This window comes from Salmo salar, chromosome 09, assembly GCF_965601325.2.
Source record: "Salmo salar chromosome 09, fSalSal1, whole genome shotgun sequence".
Lineage (NCBI taxonomy): Eukaryota > Metazoa > Chordata > Actinopteri > Salmoniformes > Salmonidae > Salmo > Salmo salar.
Window position 1 is genome coordinate 66,597,958 of NC_138299.1, and position 21,585 is coordinate 66,619,542.

Sequence of the window (21,585 nt, forward strand, 5' to 3'; positions counted from 1 at the left end):
GGTGTGATTTACAACCTGATAGCAATATTTTTTGGACAACCATGAAATGTATTGGTGAATTATATTAATCATGCATTGAGCTCCATCCATCTATTCTGCTAACAATGCCTTGCTCTAAGTCATGGAATTTTGAGTCAAACATAATCTATTTTTAAAACCTCTTACAAAGTTGGTTTGTAGCAAAAACTGGGAATTTGATATTGTTGACTGATATTACTGTCTGTTTGTTTCATATCTGCAAAGTAGTCAGTTCCACCTTTAAAGCAATATACTTGGATGCACAGAAGATCTCTCTTCAAAAGAATACCACAGTCTCAAGTTTCAGGTTTCGAGCAAGATCATTGCACTTCAAACCATTGAACCTACTTAATCAGCTATTGTGTGTTCTCGTTCAACCACTGTGGAATTTCTAAACGAAACCTCTGACCGACTCTTTACAAAGCTATCTTTGAATACACGCTAGCCCATAGGGAAACTTTACAAAACTCCCCTACTTCCCTGTGGAGAGGGCCAGGTGACTACCAACCACTCAATTGGTAGACCAAATTCTTATCCACAAAAGGCCATGAAGCATAGCTTTCATCCCCAAACAGAAGCTGCACATGCCTGTTCTTGCCCGTCCAAATACCACTTGCACCAATCAGAACCCACCATTCATCGCTTCCACAAATGAATGTTTTCCTGAGCACCAATGAAAGTTTATAACACACTGCTGACTAGGATGAACATTTGTTGTGATTCTTTTTTTTTTACTTCGTACTTAAACAATACCTCCACAAAACAGGAGTTAGGGGGCTCACATTTAACAAATAAAGGTTTGGCAGACTTACCGATTTCGTTGTCCGACTTATTGTCAATTTCCGTGTCTGTGATGGTAAGGGCTGAGTTGGAGCGACTAGACAGGCATGAGCTTTGGCCTGACTTGGCACCCCTGCCCCAGAGAGCCATGGTACGTTCCGGGGATGTGGGCTCATGATTTTCTGTGGGGACCGTTCTTCTGGAGTAGCGACCAAGGGGGTGTGAGAGGCCCGTTTCAGGGCAGAGGGCCAGGCCTCTGCGTGTGGAGGGCTCACATATCCCAAGTTGCCTCAGCGAGAAGCCCTGTCCTGTAAAATCAAAAACAAATGCGCTTTAATAGCAGCCTGATAATTTAAGAATGTTATCAAACCCCAATCCTAAACCCAGAATATCTGCCACGGTGGATAGCTTTCAAATTGTGTGACTGTTCTTAGAAGGGCAGTAGGCAGGGTTGGGTACGTTACTTCTAAATGTAATCCATTACCAATTACCTGTCCAAAATTGTAATCAGTAACGTAACTTTTGGATTACCTTAGCTCAGTAACATATTCTGATTACATTCAGTTACTTTTAGATTACATTCCCCTTAAAAGGCATTAGAAGAAGACAAACATGTATATTTCCAATTGAACAACATCTATTGCAGGATAAATCAATGTTAAAGTTTACATAGCTGGCCATATATTGATGTTACATTCTACTTTATGGATTGGTTATGTAGGCTTCTTCTAACACATCACTTTCTACTGCATATAATAATAATAATAATAATAATAATAATAATAATAAGATTAAATTATATCTTTACATTAAAAACCAAAGTCTATCAGAATTCCAGTTATTACAATAAATGTTATACCCCTTGATTTCAAGAATAGGACTTAGAAATACGGAAGTATAGATTAGCCAAATTGTATTACCTGAGCATATCCCCAAAACTAAGGACTAATTAGCCAGCCCTACTGTTTATGATTTTGTTGTCATGGAGGACGATTGGGCTCATTGATTCAAGTTGAAAAAAGAATGCTCTGCTCATGGAATGGCATGCTTAAAGAACTACTGAAAATACTGATATCTTGATAATATGCAGCTGTTTAAAGGGCAAATACACAGATAAAATAATAACAAAACGGCCGCCCCGCCTCTGTTTTTGTTAAAAGCTGAGGGATAGGCCTGGAGAAATGTAACCACTCTCAGATTAATTAACAGAGCTATGGATGCAAGGACTGACCATCTATGATATCAAAATTATTGTTTTAACCATGTTATGAGGCTATACAGTATTTGTTTACATTTGCAATGTTTACAAACATCGGGGAAAAAACAAGCTTATTTTGGGTTCTCATTCAGTGTGACAGATGAACTAAGCTCATGAGGCATTTATAAGTTATATTCTTCAAGAATCAATGGATATACAGTACCAGTCAAAAGTTTGGACACACCTACTCATTCAAGGGTTTTTCTTTATTTTAAAATAATAGTGAAGACATCTAAAATAGGAAATAACAGATATGGAATCATGTAGTAACCAAAATAAGTGTTAAACAAATGAATATATATGTTAGATTTTAGATTCTTCAAAGTAGCCACCCTTTGACTTCAAAGTAGCCACCCTTTGACTAAAATATATTTTGATTTGTTTAACAGTTGTTTGGTTACTACATGATTCCATATGTGTTATTTCATAGTTTTTATGTCTTAACTACTATTTTACAATTATTTTTTTTTTTTTATCAGCATGAATTAGATTGAGCAAAAAAAGCCTCACTTTTATTCCACAGGCTGGGATCTGCACTATGTGGCTGTTGCAAGAGCGTATATTTCAATTGCTGTCCACTGGTTTCAAAAACAATGATTGATAGGCAACTTAAACTTCTTGAATTCAACCATTATTGGGTTCAAATACACATTTAGATTTGTGAACAACCATCCACAACAAACACAATCTGTAAGGAGCAAATAGCTAAATGAGAGAGAATCAGTGTGATTCACATCAATGCGCTATGTACACTACCGTTCAAAAGTTTCGGGTCACTTAGAAATGTCCTTGTTTTTGAAAGAAAAGCAAGTTTTTTGTCCATAAAAATAACATCATATTGATCAGAAATACAGTGTAGACACTGTTAATGTTGTAAATGACTATTGTAGCTGGAAACGGTTGATTTCTAATGGAATATCTACATAGGCGTGCAGAGGCCAATTATCAGCAACCATCACTCCTGTGCTCCAATGGCATGTTGTGTTAGCTAATCCAAGTTCATCATTTTAAAAGGCTAATTGATCTTTAGAAAAACCATTTTGCAATTATGTTAGCATAGCTGAAAACTGTTGTCCAAATTTAAAGAAGCAATAAAACTGGCCTTCTTTAGACTACAGCGGCTTGCGAAAGTATTCACCCCCTTGGCATTTTTCATATTTTGTTGCCTTACAACCTGGAATTAAAATTGATTTTTTGGGGGGGGTTGTATCATTTTATTTGCACAACATGCCTACCACTTTAAAGATGCAAAATAGTTTTTATTGTGAAACAAACAAGAAATCAGACAAAAAAACTGAAACTCTTGAGCGTGCATAACTATTCACCCCTTCAAAGTCAATACTTTGCAGAGTTACCTTTTGCAGCAATTACAGCCGCAAGTCTCTTGGGGTATGTCTCTATAAGCTTGGTACATCTAGCCACTGGGATTTTTGCCCATTCTTCAAGTCAAAACTGCTCCAGCTCCTTCAAGTTGGATGGGTTCCGCTGGTGTACAACAATCTTTAAGTCATACCACAGATTCTCAATTGGATTGAGGCCTGGGCTTTGACTAGGCCATTCCAAGACATGTAAATGTTTGCCTTTAAACCACTTGAGTGTTGGTTTAGCAGTATGCTTAGGGTCATTGTTCTGCTGGAAGGTGAACCTCCATCTTAGTCTCAAATCTCTTGAAGAATGAAACAAGTTTCCCTCAAGAATTTCTCTGTATTTAGCGCCATCCATCATTCCTTAAATTCTCACCAGTTTCCCAGTCCCTGCCAATGAAAAACATCCCCACAGTATGATGCTGCCATCAACATGCTTCACTGATGGGGTGGTGATCTCCGGGTGATGAGAGGTGTTGGGTTTGCGCCAGACATAGCGTTTTCCTTGATGGCCAAAAAGTTCAATTTTAGTCTCATCTGACCAGAGTACCTTCTTCCATATGTTTGGAGAGTCTCCCATATGCCTTCTGGCGAACACCAAACATGTTTGCTTACTGCTTTTCTGGCCAGTCTTCCATAAAGCCCAGCTCTGTGGAGTGTACGGTTTAAAGTGGTCCGATGGACAGATTCTCCAATCTCCACTGTGGAACTTTGCAGCTCCTTCAGGGTTATCTTTGGTCTCTTTGTTGCCTCTCTGATGAATGCCCTCTTTGCCTGGTCCGTGAGTTTTGGTGGGCGGCCCTCTCTTGGCAGGTTTGTTGTGGTGCCATATTCTTTCCATTTTTTAATAATGTATTTAATGGTGCTCCGTGGGATGTTCAAAGTTTCTGATCTTTTTTTATAAACCAACCCTGATCTGTACTTCTCAACAACATTGTCCCTGACCTGTTTGGAGAGCTCCTTGGTCTCATATTGCCTCTTGCTTGGTGGTGCCCCTTGCTTAGTGGTGTTGCAGACACTGGGGCCTTTCAGAAGAGGTGTATATATACTGAGATCATGTGACAGATCATGTGACACTTAGATTGCACACAGGTGGACTTTATTTAACTAATTATTTGACTTCTGAAGGTAAGTGGTTGCACCAGATCTTATTTAGGGGCTTCATAGCAAAGGGGGTTAATATATATGCATGCACCACTTTTCTGTTTTACATTTTTTTACATTCTTTGAAACAAGTTATTTTTTTCATTTCACTTCACAAATTTTGACTATTTTGTGTATGTCCATTACATGAAATCCAAATAAAAATCTATTTATATTACAGGTTGTAATGCAACAAAATAGAAAAAACACCAAGGGGGATGAATACTTTTGCAAGACACTGTAGTTGAGAATCTGGAGCATCAGCATTTGTGGGTTCAATTACAGGCTCAAAATGGCCATACACAAAGACCTTTCTTCTGAAACTAGTCAGTCTATTCTTGTTCTGAGAAATTAAGTCTATCCCATGCGAGAAATTGGCAAGAAACTGAAGATCTCGTACAACGCTGTGTAATACTCCCTTCACAGAATAGCGCAAACTGTATCTAACCAGAATAGAGGACAAGTACATTAGAGTGTCTAGTTTGAGAAACAGACGCCTCACAAGTCCTCAACTGGCAGCTTCATTAAATAGTACCCGCAAAACACCCGTCTCAACGTCAACAGTGAAGAGGCGACTCTGGGATCCTGGTCTTCTAGGCAGAGTTGCAAAGAAAAAGCCATATCTCAGACTGCCCAATGAAAATAAAATATTAAAATGGGCAAAAGAACACAGACACTGGACAGAGGAACTTTAGCCAGTTAGCTTGGGTGTTTGGTTGGGACAATAATTAATTTACTGGCAGGCAAGCTTCAGAAGGACAAGTAAGCTTCAATGCCCCATTGTTTATTAGTGCAATTTTGACGAGCTGAAAAAGTTTGAGAGTTCATCTAAATGTTCCTTCGTTAGATTTTAGCTCATCTTGTTTTGGCTAGCATTAGTCGTTGATCTTGTTGTTGTTGATGTGCATAACTGAGGGAGAGAGAGCCTACCTTTTCATGGTTGTTTGATCAATAGGACTGTAAAGTTCCCAAATGTAAGAGGACTCCCGTGGTATTTATATATTTGCAAGAATCCATTAAGGTGAATTCTGTGGCTTTGGCGAATGCGTTCTAATGATCTAAAGTCGTGCTGTTGCAGCTACCTGTAAACACACAGTCCAGTTCAAAGTGAATGATGGCAGACCTGAGTGGCAAATGCCTTGTTTTGCGAAAAGGCCTACTGTAGCTCCGATTGGCTATGACGCACCGGTCTGCGTGTCACGGATACCTCCGGAAATGTGTCATTACGCATACCTGGTCCCCATTTCCTTGATTAGTAATTGTATAAGTGTGCCCTTTGTTCACCATTGTCCTGTCGATTATTGTTACAATGTCTGTTGGTCGTGTGAGTACCTGAGCTGTGTTGTTTTGGCTTTCGTGCCACTTGTATTGTGCAGATGATTCCGGGTTTCGTCCCGTGTGGTATCATTGTGCGCCCCGTGTATTTATTCGATGTACTCCTCGCTCTTTTGTTTGGGTTTCAACCCTGTGTTTTGTATACGTGTTTGTTTGGTCTTCGTCCCCGTGCCTTTCATGGCACGCTGTAATTTGGGTCCATAAAAACCCCTATTACGCATTCCTGCGCCTGTCTCCTGATCCTTTACACCAATGTGACACTGCGTAGACTCCGGTCTTGGACAAGAGATGTCTATTAATTGTCCAAACGCACTGCCGCTTTTCCACTCTATATTGCTATAGAATTTTCACAAATGCCTTAGTATATGTAATTCCCAGAAATAATTATGCTGCAATAGCTTATGTGGGCTAGGGTCAGGCTGGAGTATTTCTCCTGTCTTATCCGGTGTCCTGTGTGAATTTAAGTAGGCTCCCTCTAATTCTCTCTCTCTTTCTCTTCTCTCCAAGGACCAGAGCCCTAGGACCATGCCTCAGGACTACCTGGCCTGATGACACCTTGCTGTCCCCAGTCCACCTGGTTGTGCTGCTGCTCCAGTTTCATCTGTTCTGCCTGCGGCTATGGAACCCTGACCTGTTCACTGGACGTGCTACCTTGTCCCGGACCTGCTGTTTTCTTCTCTCTCTCTCTCTCTCTCTCTCTCTACAGCACCTGCTGTCTCTAACTCTGAATGATCGGCTATGAAATGCCAACTGACATTTACTCCTGAGATGTTGACCTGTTTCACCCTCTACAACCACTGATTATTATTATTTGACCCTGTTGGTCATCTATGAACGTTTGAACATCTTAGCCATGTACTGTTATAATCTCCACCCGGCACATCCAGAAGAGGACCGGCCACCCCTCAGAGCCTGGTTCTTCTCTAGGTTTCTTCCTAGGTTACAGCCTTTCTAGGGAGTTTTTCCTAGCCACCGTGCTTCTACATCTGCATTGCTTGATGTTTGGGGTTTTAGGCTGGGTTTCTGTATAGCACTTTGTGACATCGGCTGATGTAAAAAGGGTTTTATAAATACATTTGATTGACTTAAGAATTTATGAAAATGTGAAAATGATAATATGTAATTGCTCACTTGTCAGAAAACATTTAAAAAGGTGTTATGTTCTTCCTGGGGGTGTATATAAACAGACTTTAATAAGAGTTCAGGTTGCTAAAATGCTGTCAGTTCCACTTTAAGATAGAAATAAATAGGACTTTTGTTGCTTTGGGGATTATCGGGACTGACCTTACACTTGAACCTAAAACAAACCGTCTGAAAACAACATTCCTCTAGACTACTCAAGGAAAAGATAATCCCACTCATTGTATCCAACTACCTAAATCGTAAATTGTAACAGATTCACGGCTCTGTGTCTTCTTAATCGTTTGTAAATCTGAATTTAAAGTGAGGATTTAATATAGAAACAAAAAGCGAAAAACAGATGCATGGAAATTTACACTGTCAATGCTGGATTGAGTAAATACAAAATGTGGTCTGAAGTAAACAGAAAAAAATCTACCAAAGTAACATTTCTAAATGTGTGGACAAAATTCAATTATACCAAGTAATATAAATTATTGTTCACTGTAATTATTTTCTAAAATGTATTTTGGGGAAAATATACAGTCAAAGTTTTCCATTAATATTTGTATTTTTTATTCTTCTAGCTGAACGTTTGAAAATGTAAATTCATGCTACATAAGACTACACACATGTATTTTACCCATATGAATAAAAAAATACCATTGCAGACAATGCAAGTAGTAAGACTAATATAAGTACAATAACAATTAATAAAATAATTTACAAAAATCAATTTCTTGCATTTACATTTAGTTTACCGGTTATTCCGGTAAAAACATGTGAAATTGACAAAGAACATTGTAAGGCAAAAACTGCAACAGCGCAATAAGATACATTGACAATATTCTATGTAATGTTTCAAACTTCATAGGATAATAAGTAAAATAATAAGTATAGTTTTAGGTTTTTATTAAGGTCCAAGTTGTGAATTAACTTTTTTCTAAACAGATAAATACTTTGAAATGCAAAACATTTCACATAATCATTTCTAATTAAACTGAATCATTCAGTATTTGGAGTTGTGATTTACATTTGAACAAGTACATGTTCAAACACAAAGTACTAATTTTGCCATCGTTCTCCAACTGAATAATCATTGAGGTGATAATAATTCCAATCGCTCATTACCTTTTCACTAAAAGTCCTAATTTGATCTAGAAATAAAGGGAAAACTAACATTCGTCCCACAGCCTAATTAGAATGCTATTAATTTCCAGCTGGCGCCAATTAGCAGGAATCTATGATAAATATGCCATTAATTATGATCTGTTCATAGATCATCAAGAATCGGCTATAACACTTTATTCTTATTATGAAAATTTCCTGCCAATTGCCAACAACCAATTAAAAAGCTGGGTTATTTGCTCAGCAGTTTAATGGGTAATTATCATTGGTATGTGGAGTGTGGAGTGTGATAATTTGGTTTGGATGTGTACATAGTTCAAGCACAGATCGAAAAGAGCTCTACTTTTCATCATGGATTAATAAAAACCTCAAGTGACAAGCTATGAATGCTGGTAAATTGATCATACAAGAAGATAAAGACCACCACCAGTTTAAAGAAACCCACGGGATACCTTACCTAAGACAAAACATCAGACTTACTAATACAGTATCAAACATCTTTTCTATGTCAATGAGCTAAACTGTAGACAATGAATTTATATTTTAATATATATTTTTTTTTTTACCAAACTCCATGTGTTCCCAAGTTAATTATGTTTAAAAAATACACATATGAAATCTGAATCAAATCTCATCAACACAAATTATATCCATACAATACGGCCATTATTAAGCATATAATGGGCATATTGCAAAGATTTCATATCATTGAAATAGAGCTGTGACTGTACTGACCTGGCCTGCCGTAGTCATTGGTCTCCTGATAGGCCATCTCCTTGACTCGGCCTGAGAATAGCAGCCGGGCGGGGTCATGGTCGTAGGCCTGCAGCGTCTCGCTAGAGCTGTAGGACTTCTGTGTAGGCACCCGGCAGGCCCCTTCTCTGTCTGTCGATGATGCGGTGTAACGCCGTTCCAGATCCCGCTCCCTTTCGTGGTCTCTCTGGCTCTTGGAGAGCGAGCAGAAGGGCCGCTGCTCCTTCACCTGTTCCATGCTGCCTGCATACTGTGTCCTCCCCCGTTCTCTCCTGAGCAGATCGCTTTGGGATATTCCGCTTTACGCTGTTGGTAAGTCTCTCCCTCTGTATTTCTGTCGACCTGGACAAACAGAGAGGGGGGAGATGAGAAGCTCAGATAACACTAATCCGCCCACTTAATCTTCAAAAGCCCACACTCACACCCACCACAGCACCACCACCACCACCTCTCAAACCCCACCCGTAAGCCATTCCATGGATGAACTCCCCTCAATAAAACAGTTCTCCTCTCACTCATTCACTCTCACACTTTCTTTTATTCTTTTGGACACAACTTGGTTGTGTGTGTGTGATATATATATATATATATATATATATCTGAGGTAGACGTTAATTTAGACACTTTGATTAGCTGCTACCGTTAAGTGTAGAACGTGCAAAGGGTGGATTTTCACTGCTGAGGATTTCGGTAAAATGGGGACAGACGTGGGAAGAAAGAATAAAACGAATCCGCAAAAACCCCAAGGGGAGAGTGAGTGGTGAGAATCCCTGGTGTGCTGCTCAAGTGTTTAATACCAACCTTTTCCACTCATCCCGAAATACCACACTTTCATTTCTGTTTTGGCTCAGCTGGAAGCCCGAAGACAGGTGTATCAGACACCCCTACCTTTCCTCTACTGAAACTGATAAACTGAAACTTTGCTTTACATCAATCATCAAAATATTTTAATGACACCTTGTGCATGTTAAGATATGGAAGACTACCTGGAGATCCTTTCCTGGGATACTTCCAGAAGCACTAGAGGTAGAGGATGGATCCAAGGGTCATGAATATAATAATAATAATAATAATAACAATAACAACAACAACATTTGTATAGCACTTTCAATATAAGTAACAAATTGCTTAAAATGTATTATAAAATAATATAATAAAATAAAATTACTAAGAAAAGAAACAAAGACAGGAAGAAGGAGAATGAAAAAAATATAGCCAATTAAAATCATACATTGAAATCATACATTAAAAGCATCTTTATAAAAGTGTGTCTTCAGATGGGATTTAAAAATCTGCAAGCCTGATCTCCTCTGGCAGACCATTCCAACGTCTAGTGGCCCTAATGGCAAATGCCCGGTTTCGTTTAGTTTTCAACCTAGACTTTGTAATGGTCAACAGTGCCTTGCCAGAGGATCTCAGGCTGCATCCTGGTTCGTAGGGGGATTACAGATCAGAGATACAGGATGTGGCTGAACCAAGCCTGAAACATGATTAATACAATTTTATAATGTATTCTAAAAAAGTGACTGGTAGCCAGTGTAGAGAAGCTAAAATGGGGTTTGATATGGTTAGATTTTCTGGTGCCTGTTAAAAGTTGTGCTGCAGCATTTTGAACTGTAGACTGTGAAGTGATTTCTGACTGAGACATGTATACAATGACTTACAGCAATCTAGGGGTGAGGAAATAAAAGCATGTATAACATTCTCCAGATCAGTGACTGAGATAAAAAGACTTGAATTTAGCTATACTTCGTAGATAATAAAAACAGGATTGAACAATCTTCTTTACATGCAGCTCAAGGTTTAGGTCAGGGTCAAAGAAGACACCAACGTTTCTGGCCGTAGGCTTTACATTGATGGACAAATGACCAAGGTTATTTACAATCTGGGTTCTATCTAGGAGGGGGCCAAATAAAACCTCTGATTTCTTATCACTGAGCTGGAGTAAATTGTCAGATGTTTGATGTCAGGAAGACACTTGTGAAGGGTAGCTACTGTATGCTAGCTTGGTCACTGGGTCTGACTGGTAAATAAAACGTGTCATCCGCATAGCAGTGAAGCTGAATGCTATGATTGCAGATGATGTCACCAAGGGGAAGCATGTACAGCGAAAACAGGATGGGGCCCAGAATTTTACACCTGAGGGACACCATAGTGAATAGGGTCTGGGGACGATACTAAACCACCAATGCTCACTGAGAAACGTCTGCCACATAGATAGACAGCCAACAGAAGGTCAATACTGACCTTCAAAAAATAAGTTTCTCTGCTGTGAAGTGAGTGGAAGCCTGACTGGAATTTTCAGATAAGTTATTCATATGCAAATAAGCCACCGATTGTGTGAAAACAACTTTTTCTACAATATTGGATAAAAAATTATGTGAGGAGGGTCGAGATTGGGCTTTTTAAGATGTTGAACCAGAGCAGTTTTAAAATAGGTTGGAACGGAGACAGAAGTCAGGGAACTATTTACAATAGACAGAATGTTGGGGCCGACAGTAGGCATAACCTTTTTTAGTAGTCCAGTAGGGGTCATGTCTAGGAGGAAACAGGAGGTCTTCATGTGAGCTACAGCATCAAGGAGGGACTCAAAGGATATTTTCTCAAATGAGTAAAGGGAAGCAGTAGACAGTAGATTATTCTATACAGAATCACAAAAACTGTTAACAGATCATTTCTCATCATATCCTTCATAGAATACTTGAAGTTTGCATTTCCATTTACGTTAAGCCTTTCTGAGTACACTTTAAGGCACAAGTGTGTTCATTTAACAAGGTGATACTGGCAGACAGTTTATTCTTGGTTTTAACTGGTGCCACAGAGTATAAACTAGCCTGACATGTCATTGAAAATGTTCAGCAAATCAACGGTGATGACACAGAACAGGATCATTAGTATAGGATAAAAAAAGCATTGGTAAATGTATTAGCAGTTGAGGAGAAGAATGATGTTTGAGGGACTGGGGACATACACATTTTAGGAGAAGAAAGCATTTTCAAAACAATACTGAGATGGTCAGAGACACACCCATCAATAGTTATCAGTATTTAGATCATCATCATGAGATCAAGAGTATGATCTTTGTTGTGTGAAGGCCCTGTGGCATATAGCAAAGTTAAAGGATTCTAACAGGTTAAAATGCTCCCCAGCTAGTGCATTACTTGGGCAACACGCATTAATGTTTAGCTCTCCAAGAATAACAACCCTGTCATATATAGGGGTAACCAAATATAGCAGGTGAGAGAATTCTGCAATGAACAAACTGTTAGGTTTAGGAGGGTGGCAGTGGTAGAAAAAGTACTACATTCTCATACTTGAGTAAAAGTAAAGATACCTTAATAGAAAATGACTCAAGTAAAAGTGAAAGTTACCCAGTAAAATACTACTTGAGTAAAAGTCTAAAAGTATTTGGTCTTAAGTATCAAAAGTAAAAGTACAAATGATTTAAATTCCAAATATTAAGCTAAGCAGACAACACCCTTTTTAAAAATGTTTTTATTTACAGATAGCCAGGGTCACACTCCAACACTCAGACATAATTTAAAAACAAAGCATTTGTGTTTAGTGTGTCAGCCAGAGCAAAGGCAGTAGGGATGACCTCTTGAAAAGTGTGCGAATTGGACCATTTTCTGTTCTGCTAAGCATTCAAAATGTAACGAATACTTTTGGGTGTCAGGGAAAATGTTGGAGTAAAAAGTACATCATTTTCTTTAGGAATGTAGTGAAGTAAAAGGACAAGTTGTGCAAAATATACTGCTAAAAAAAATAAAGGGAACACTAAAATAACACATCCTAGATCTAAATGAATGAAATAATCTTATTAAATAATTTTTTCTTTACATAGTTGAATGTGCTGACAACAAAATCACACAAAAATAATCAATGGAAATCCAATTTATCAACCCATGGAGGTCTGGATTTGGAGTCACACTAAAAATTAAAGTGGAAAACCACACTACAGGCTGATCCAACTTTGATGTAATGTCCTTAAAACAAGTCAAAATGAGGCTCAGTAGTGTGTGTGGCCTCCACGTGCCTGTATGACCTCCCTACAATGCCTGGGCATGCTCCTGATGAGGTGGCGGATGGTCTCCTGAGGGATCTCCTCCCAGACCTGGACTAAAGCATCCGCCAACTCCTGGACAGTCTGTGGTGCAACGTGGCGTTGGTGGATGGAGCGAGACATGATGTCCCAGATGTGCTCAATTGGATTCAGGTCTGGGGAACGGGCGGGCCAGTCCATAGCATCAATGCCTTCCTCTTGCAGGAACTGCTGACACACTCCAGCCACATGAGGTCTAGCATTGTCTTGCATTAGGAGGAACCCAGGGCCAACCGCACCAGCATATGGTCTCACAAGGGGTCTGAGGATTTCATCTCGGTACCTAATGGCAGTCAGGCTACCTCTGGCGAGCACATGGAGGGCTGTGCGGCCCCCCAAAGAAATGCCACCCCACACCATGACTGACCCACCGCCAAACCGGTCATGCTGGAGGATGTTGCAGGCAGCAGAACGTTCTCCACGGCGTCTCCAGACTCTGTCACGTCTGTCACATGTGCTCAGTGTGAACCTGCTTCATCTGTGAAGAGCACAGGGCGCCAGTGGCGAATTTGACAATCTTGGATTTTTCTGGCAAATGCCAAACGTCCTGCACGGTGTTGGGCTGTAAGCACAACCCCCACCTGTGGACGTTGGGCCCTCATACCACCCTCATGGATTCTGTTTCTGACCGTTTGAGCAGACACATGCACATTTGTGGCCTGCTGGAGGTCATTTTGCAGGGCTCTGGCAGTGCTCCTCCTGCTCCTCCTTGCACAAAGGCGGAGGTAGCGGTCCTGCTGCTGGGTTGTTGCCCTCCTACGGCCTCCTCCACGTCTCCTGATGTACTGGCCTGTCTACTGGTAGCGCCTCCATGCTCTGGACACTACGCTGACAGACACAGCAAACCTTCTTGCCACAGCTCGCATTGATGTGCCATCCTGGATGAGCTGCACTACTTGAGCCACTTGTGTGGGTTGTAGACTCCGTCTCATGCTACCACTAGAGTGAAAGCACTGCCAGCATTCAAAAGTGACCAAAACATCAGCCAGGAAGCATAGGAACTGAGAAGTGGTCTGTGGTCACCACTGCAGAACCACTCCTTTATTGGGGGTGTCTTGCTAATTGCCTATAATTTCCACCTGTTGTCTATTCCATTTGCACAACAGCATGTGAAATGTATTGTCAATCAGATTTCACAGAAGTGTGATTGACTTGGAGTTACATTGTGTTGTTTAAGTGTTCCCTTTATTTTTTTGAGCAGTGTATAAAGAGTAAAGTAAAGTACAGATTAGAGGTCGACCGCTTATGATTTTTCAACACCGATACCGATTATTGGTGGACCAAAAAAACAGTACTGAATGAACACTTATTTTAACTTAATATTAAACATAAATAAAATCTATTTAGTCTCAAATAAATAATGAAACGTGTTCAATTTGGTTTAAATAATGCAAAAACACAGAGTTGGAGAAGTAAAAGTGCAATATGTGCCATGTAAAAAAGCTAACGTTTAAGTTCCTTGCTCAGAACATGAGAACATATGAAAGCTGGTGGTTCCTTTTAACATGAGTCTTCAATATTCCCAGTTAAGAAGTTTTAGGTTGTAGTTATTATAGGAATTATAGAACTATTTCTCTCTATACCATTTGTATTTCATATACCTTTGACTATTGGATGTTCTTGTAGGCACTACAGTATTGCCAGCCTAATCTCGGGAGTTGATAGGCTTGAGGTCATAAACAGCGCTGTGCTTCAAGCATTGCTAAGAGCTGCTGGCAAACGCAGGAAAGTGCTGTTTGAATGAATGCTTACGAGCCTGCTGCTGCCTACCACCACTCAGTCAGACTGCTCTATCAAATATCAAATCATAGACTTAATTATAATATAATAAACACAGAGAAATACGAGCATTAGGTCATTAACCTGTTATGGCTAGGGGGCAGTATTTTCACGGCCGGATAAAAAACGTACCCAATTTAATCTGATTATTACTCCTGCCCAGAAACTAGAATATGCACATAATTATTAGCTTTGGATAGAAAACACTCCAAAGTTTCTAAAACTGTTTGAATGGTGTCTGTGAGTATAACAGAACTCATTTGGCAGGCCAAAACCTGAGAAGATTCCATGCAGGAAGTGCCCTGTCTGACATTATTGTCCATTACCGGTCGGAATATTATCGCTTTTTTACGAGAAAAATTGCATAAAAATTGATTTTAAACAGCGGTTGACATGCTTCGAAGTACGGTAATGGAATATTTAGAAATCTTTTGTCACGAAATGCGCCATGCTCGTGACCCTTATTTACACTTCGGATAGTGTCTTGAACGCACAAACAAAACGCCGTCATTTGGATATAACAATGGATTATTTTGAACCCAACCAACATTTGTTATTGAAGTAGCAGTCCTGGGAGTGCATTCTGACGAAGAACACCAAAGGTAATCAAACTTTTCTAATAGTAAATCGGAGTTTGGTCAGGGCTAAACTTCGTGGGTGTCTAAATAGCTAGCCGTGATGGCTGGGCCATCTACTCAGAATATTGTAAAATGTGCTTTCACCGAAAAGCTATTTTAAAATCGGACACCTCGATTGCACAAAGGAGTTCTGTATCTATAATTCTTAAAATAATTGTTATGTTTTTTGTGAACGTTTATCGTGAGTAATTTAGTAAATTCACCGGAGGTTTGCTAGTTCTGAACGTCACATGCTAATGTAAAAAGCTGGTTTTTGATATAAATATGAACTTGATTGAACAAAACATGCATGTATTGTATAAAATAATGTCCTAGGTGTGTCATCTGATGAAGATCATCAAAGGTTAGTGCTGCATTTAGCTGTGGTTTTGTTTTTTGTGACATTATATGCTAGCTTGAAAAATGGGTGTCTGATTATTTCTGGCTGGGTACTCTGCTGACATAATCTAATGTTTTGCTTTCGCTGTAAAGCCTTTTTGAAATCGGACAGTGTGGTTAGATAAAGGAGAGTCTTGTCTTTAAAATGCTGGAAGATAGTCATATGTTTGAAAAATGGACGTTTTTGTATTTTTGAGGAATTTGTAATTCGCGCCACGCCTATCATTGGATATTGGAGCAGGTGTTCCGCTAGCGGAACGTCTAGATGTAAGAGGTTAATGTGGTCAAATCCGGAAACTATCATTTCAAAAACAAAATGTTTATTCTTTCAGTGAAATACGGAACCGTATTGTATTTTATCGAACGGGTGGCAAACCTAAGTCTAAATATTGCTGTTACATTGCTAATTATGTAAAATTCTGGCAAATTAATTATGGTCTTTGTTAGGAAGAAATGGTCTTCACACAGTTCACAACGAGCCAGGCAGCCCAAACTGCTGCATATACCCTGACGTGAATGAGATTTTGTTAAATCATCACCCATTTGGCGAAGTAGACTGTGATTCGATGATAGGCACCTCATTGATTATATGCAACGCAGGACAAGCTAGGTAAACTAGTAATATCATCAACCATATGTAGTTAACTAGTGATTATGTTAAGATTGATTGTTTTTTATAAGATAATTCTAATTCTAGCAAGCAACTTACCTTGGCTCCTTGCTGCACTCACGTAACCGGTGGTCAGCCTGCCACACAGTCTCCTCGTGGATTGCAATGTAATCGGCTATAATCGGCATCCAAAAATGTTGATTACCGATTGTTCTGAAAACACGAAATCGGCCCTAAATAATCGGCCATGCCAATAAATCGGTCGACCTCTAGTACAGATACCCCAAACAACTACTTAAAAATAATTTAAAGTACTACTTAAGTACTTTTACACCACTGGAGGGCAGTACATTAAAATATACAAGGTGGGGTTCTTCTCGTTCAAGCAAAAGATAAGGCTCTAAAATTAAGAAAATTCGCTACATGACACAGGGCTGCATACACCACATGACCAAAAGTATGTGGACACCGGCTCGTTGAACATGTCATTTCAAAATCATGGGCCTTAATACGGAGTTGGTCCCACCTTTGCTGCTATAACAGCCTCCACTCTTCTGGGAAGGCTTTTCACTAGATGTAGGAACATTGCTGCTGGGACTTACTTCCATTCAGCCACAAGAGCACTAGTGAGTTCGGGCACTGATGTTGGGCGATTAGGCCTAGATTGCAGTCAGCGTTCCAATTCATACCAAAGGTGTTCGATGGGGTTGAGGTCAAGGCTCTGTGCAGGCCAGTCAAGTTCTTCAACACCGTATGGACCTCGCTTTGTGCATGGGAGGATTGTCATGCTGAAACAGGAAAGGGCCTTCCCCAAACTGTTGCCACAAAGTTGGAAGCATGGAATCATCTACAATGTCATGGTATGCTGTAGCGTTAAGGGCCCTAGCACGAACCATGAAAAACATCCCCAGACCATTATACCTTCTCCACCAAACTTTACAGTTGGCACTATGCATTGGGGGCGGTAGGGTTCTCCTGGCATCCACCAAACCCAGATTCATCCATTGGACTGCCAGATGGTGAAGCGTGATTCATCAATCCAAAGAACGCATTTCCACTGCTCAAAAGTCCGATGTTGGCGAGCTTTACACCCCTCCGGCCGACGCTTGGCATTGCATATTTGTGATCTTAGGCTTGTGAGCGGCTGCTCAGCCATGGAAACACATTTCCTGAAGCTCCCGACGAACAGTTCTTGTGCTGATGTTGCTTCCAGAGACAGTTTGGAACTCGGTAGTGAGTGGTGCAATCTAGGACACCCACTTCACGTCTGAGCCATTGTTGCTCCTAGACATTTCCACATCACAATAACAGCACTTACAATTGACCGGGGCAGCTGTAGCTGGGAAGAAATTTGACAAACTGACTTGTTAGAAAGATGGCATCCTATGACTGTGCCACGTTGAAAGTCACTGAGCTCTTCAGTAAGGCCATTCTACAGCATATATTTGTCTATGGAGATTGAAAGGCTGTGTGCTTGATTTTATGCACCTGTTAGCAACGAGTGTGGTTGATACACTAATTTGAAGGTGTGTCCACATACTTTTGTATATATATAGTGTATATACAGTGCCTACAGAAAGTTCACACCCCTTCACTTCTACAACCTGTTTTTAGAAATGTTTACAAAGTCAGTATGAAAAGCTGAAATGTCTTGAGTCAATAAGTATTCAACCACTTTGTTATGGCAACCCTAAATAAGTTCAGGAGTAAAAATGTGCTTAACAAGTCACATAATAAGTTGCATGGACTCAGTGTGTTCAATAATAGTGTTTAACATGATTTTTGAATGACTACCTCATCTCTATACCCCACACATACAATTATCTGTAAGGTTCCCTTAGTCGAGCAGTGAATTTCAAACACGGATTCAACCACAAAGAGGGAGGTTTTCCAATGCCTCTCAAAGAAGGGTACCTATTGGTAGATGGGTAAAAATAAAGAAAGCAGACATTGAATATCCCTTTGCGCATGGTGAAGTTATTAATTACACTTTGGATGGTGTATCAATACAGTCAGTCACTACAAATATACAGGCATCATTCCTAACTCAGTTGCCGGAGGGGAAGGAAACAGCTTAGGGATTTCACCATGAGGCCAATGGTGACTTTAAAACAGTTGCAGAGTTAAATGGCTGTGATAGGAGAAAACTGAGGATGGATCAACAACATTGTAGTTACTCCACAATACTAACCTAAATGACAGAGTGAAAAGAAGGAAGCCTGTACAGAATAAAAATATTCCAAAACATGCATGCTGTTTGCAATAAGGCACTAACGTAAAACTGCCATAAATGTGGCAAAGAAATTAACTTTATGTCCTGAATACAAAAGCGCTATGTTTGAGACAAATCCAACACAACACATAACTGAGTACATCACTCTTCATATTTTCAAGCATGGTGGTGGCTGCATCACGTTATGGGTATTCTTGTCATCGGCAAGGACTAGGGTTTTTTTTAGGAAAAAAGAAACAATAGAGCTTAGCACAGGCAAAATTCTAGGGAAAAACCTGGTTGTCTGATTTCCACCAGACACTGGGAGACAAATTCACCTTATTGTACAATCCATGTGTGCAAAACTCTTAGAGACTTACCCAGAAAGACTCACAGCTGTAATCGCTTCCAAAGGTGATTCCAACATGTATTGTCTCAGGGGTGTGAATACTTATATAAAATGAGATAATTCTGTATAAAATGTTCACTAAATTAGCAAAAATGTCCAAAAACATGTTTTCACTTTGTCATTGCGGGGTGTTGTGTATAGATTGGTGACAGAAACACATGATATAATCCATTTTTTATTTAGGCTGTAACACAACAAAATGTGGATTAAGACAAGGGGTATGAATACTTTCTGAAGGCACTGTACTTGTCTCTATAAATGACTGCTACCACACCACCACGGACAGACAGGCTGGATTTCTGTAGATAAGAAAAGGCTGAAGGTGTAGTTTCATTTAGAGAACCAAAATCAGGTTTCAGAAATCATGAAAATATCAATGTCATTGGAAATAATAAAACCATTGCATAGGAACAACCATTTTTTTTAGATCTTACATTCAATAAACCGATCTTGACATGGATAACTGTCGGAATGACAAAGGCATTCAGGGGAGTTAGAGGAACATAAATTAGGTTAATTAAATTAACCGCACTATGGGACATAATATTTTCCCTGTTCTCTGTTGCTCATTATGACAGGGAGGACTGGAGCACTACCAGACCCAGACCATCAGTCTCTAAAACAGTTTGCAATGTCCCTGGAAATAATCGTGGAACACCTGCGGATTTGGTGAATATAGTCTCTTTTAAAGTGCTGGTTGCTCCCACAGCAAGTAAAAATGGTCACAAAGGGAGACATTCTTGTTGCTTCAAAGTTTCTTTAGGTACACTTTTAGGGCAACGAGGCAGCTGAAACGTTCTAAACTCCTTCGTTAGGACAGGAGGGGGACAGAGATAATTATTCTCTTCCCTATGCTAACAAGGTTGTTAAAAATAATTTTGTAGTCCCCAGCAGTTCCTACGATCGCCTAAAGTTGAAGGTTGTTAAAACCCATGTGAGTGACGATGGTGCCAATATAGAGTCGTTGAACCGTGGGCACCGGCCCCATGGTCAGAGTGGACCTTGGTCGGTCCACAGACCGTAGGCAGGCCAAAATCTCACCAATCCAGCAGCCTACAATGACTGTGGTCGTGATGGAATTTGATGGGGAAGGAAGAGGGGGAACGGGATGGGACTAGCTCGACTCTCCGCACCAGCAGCAACGAATGGTGTCGGAAGCTCCGGGAAAGGTGGAGGAGGGCCTGAGACCCTGCTGCACATTGGTAGCCTTGGGGGAGGGTGCCACTGGTCAGCTGTCGGCTGTTGGTACATTCCCAGTTTCAGAGCTGACTCCCGAAGCAGGTACAGTTGAAGACGGAGGTTTACATACACCTTAGCCAAATACATTTAAACTCAGTTTTTCACAAATCCTGACATTTAATCCAATTAACAATTCCCTGTTTTAGGTCAGTTAGGATCACTACTTTATTTTAAGAATGTGAAATGTCAGAATAATAGTGGAGAGAATGATTTATTTCAGCTTTTATTTCTTTCATCACATTCCCATTGGATCAGAAGTTTACATACACTCAATTAGTATTTGGTAGCATTGCTTAACTTGGGTAAAACGTTTCTGGTAGCCTTCCACAAGCTTCCCACAATAGATTGGGTGTCACAGTTGTTGTCGGTGAAGGAGGACCAATACGCAGCAGGTACGTGTATGCTCATCTTGATTTTTATTAACTACAAAAATGAACATACAAAATAACAAAACGAACAAACAACTACAAACAGTCTGGTAAAGCATACGGCTTACACACAGAACAATCACCCACAAATAACACATACAAACACACCCTAATATATGGGACTCTCAATCAAAGGCAGATAGACAACACCTGCCTTCAACTGAGAGTCCCAACCCCAATCAACCAAACATAGAAACACACACACTAGACTAACCATAGAATTAACTAAACATAAACCAAAACCCGGAAATACTAAATCAAACACCCTTTACACAAACACACCACCCCGAACCACATAAAACAAATACCCCCTGCCACGCCCTGACCAAACTACAAAACAATTAAGCTTATATACTGGCCAGGACGTGACAGTACCCCCCCCTTAAAGGTGCTACCCCAGAAGCACCTTAACAAAAAATAACCCCAAGCAACACCAACAAAAAGTCCCCCTTTCTAAAGGGAGGGAAGGGAGGGTGGCTGCCGTCAACGACGGCACTGTGCGACACCCCCCCTCCCGAACCCACCGATTTCTGGAGGTGGCTCTGGTTCCGGCCGTTCCAGGCTGTCGGGCCACTCTGGCATCGCCGAGGGGCAGTCGGGGCAGTCTGGCAGTTCGGGACAGTCTGGGCAGTCTGGCAGTTCGGGACAGTCTGGGCAGTCTGGCAGTTCGGGACAGTCTGGGCAGTCTGGCAGTTCGGGACAGTCTGGGCAGTCTGGCAGTTCGGGACAGTCTGGGCAGTCTGGCAGTTCGGGACAGTCTGGGTAGTCTGGCAGTTCGGGACAGTCTGGCCACTCAGGACAGTCTGGCCACTCGGGACAGTCTGGGCAGTCTGGCCACTCGGGACAGTCTGGGCAGTCTGGCCACTCGGGACAGTCTGGGCAGTCTGGCCAC

At 40.5% G+C, this 21,585-nt stretch overlaps 1 protein-coding gene across 4 annotated transcripts in view; it reads right to left on the bottom strand.

The window, feature by feature from the left end:
- LOC106611581 (teneurin-3) overlaps nt 1-21,585 on the bottom strand; it is a 229,349-nt gene that overhangs the window by 179,330 nt on the left and 28,434 nt on the right. For all 4 annotated transcript variants that reach the window (XM_014211944.3, XM_014211943.3, XM_014211940.3 and 1 more), the window contains exons 2-3: nt 8,881-9,240; nt 831-1,106 (exon numbers count right to left, since the gene is read on the bottom strand). In XM_014211944.3, the coding sequence (XP_014067419.2) occupies nt 831-1,106; nt 8,881-9,136 (532 nt within the window). In that variant the 5' untranslated portion in view covers nt 9,137-9,240. The remainder of the gene's footprint in view (nt 1-830; nt 1,107-8,880; nt 9,241-21,585) is intronic.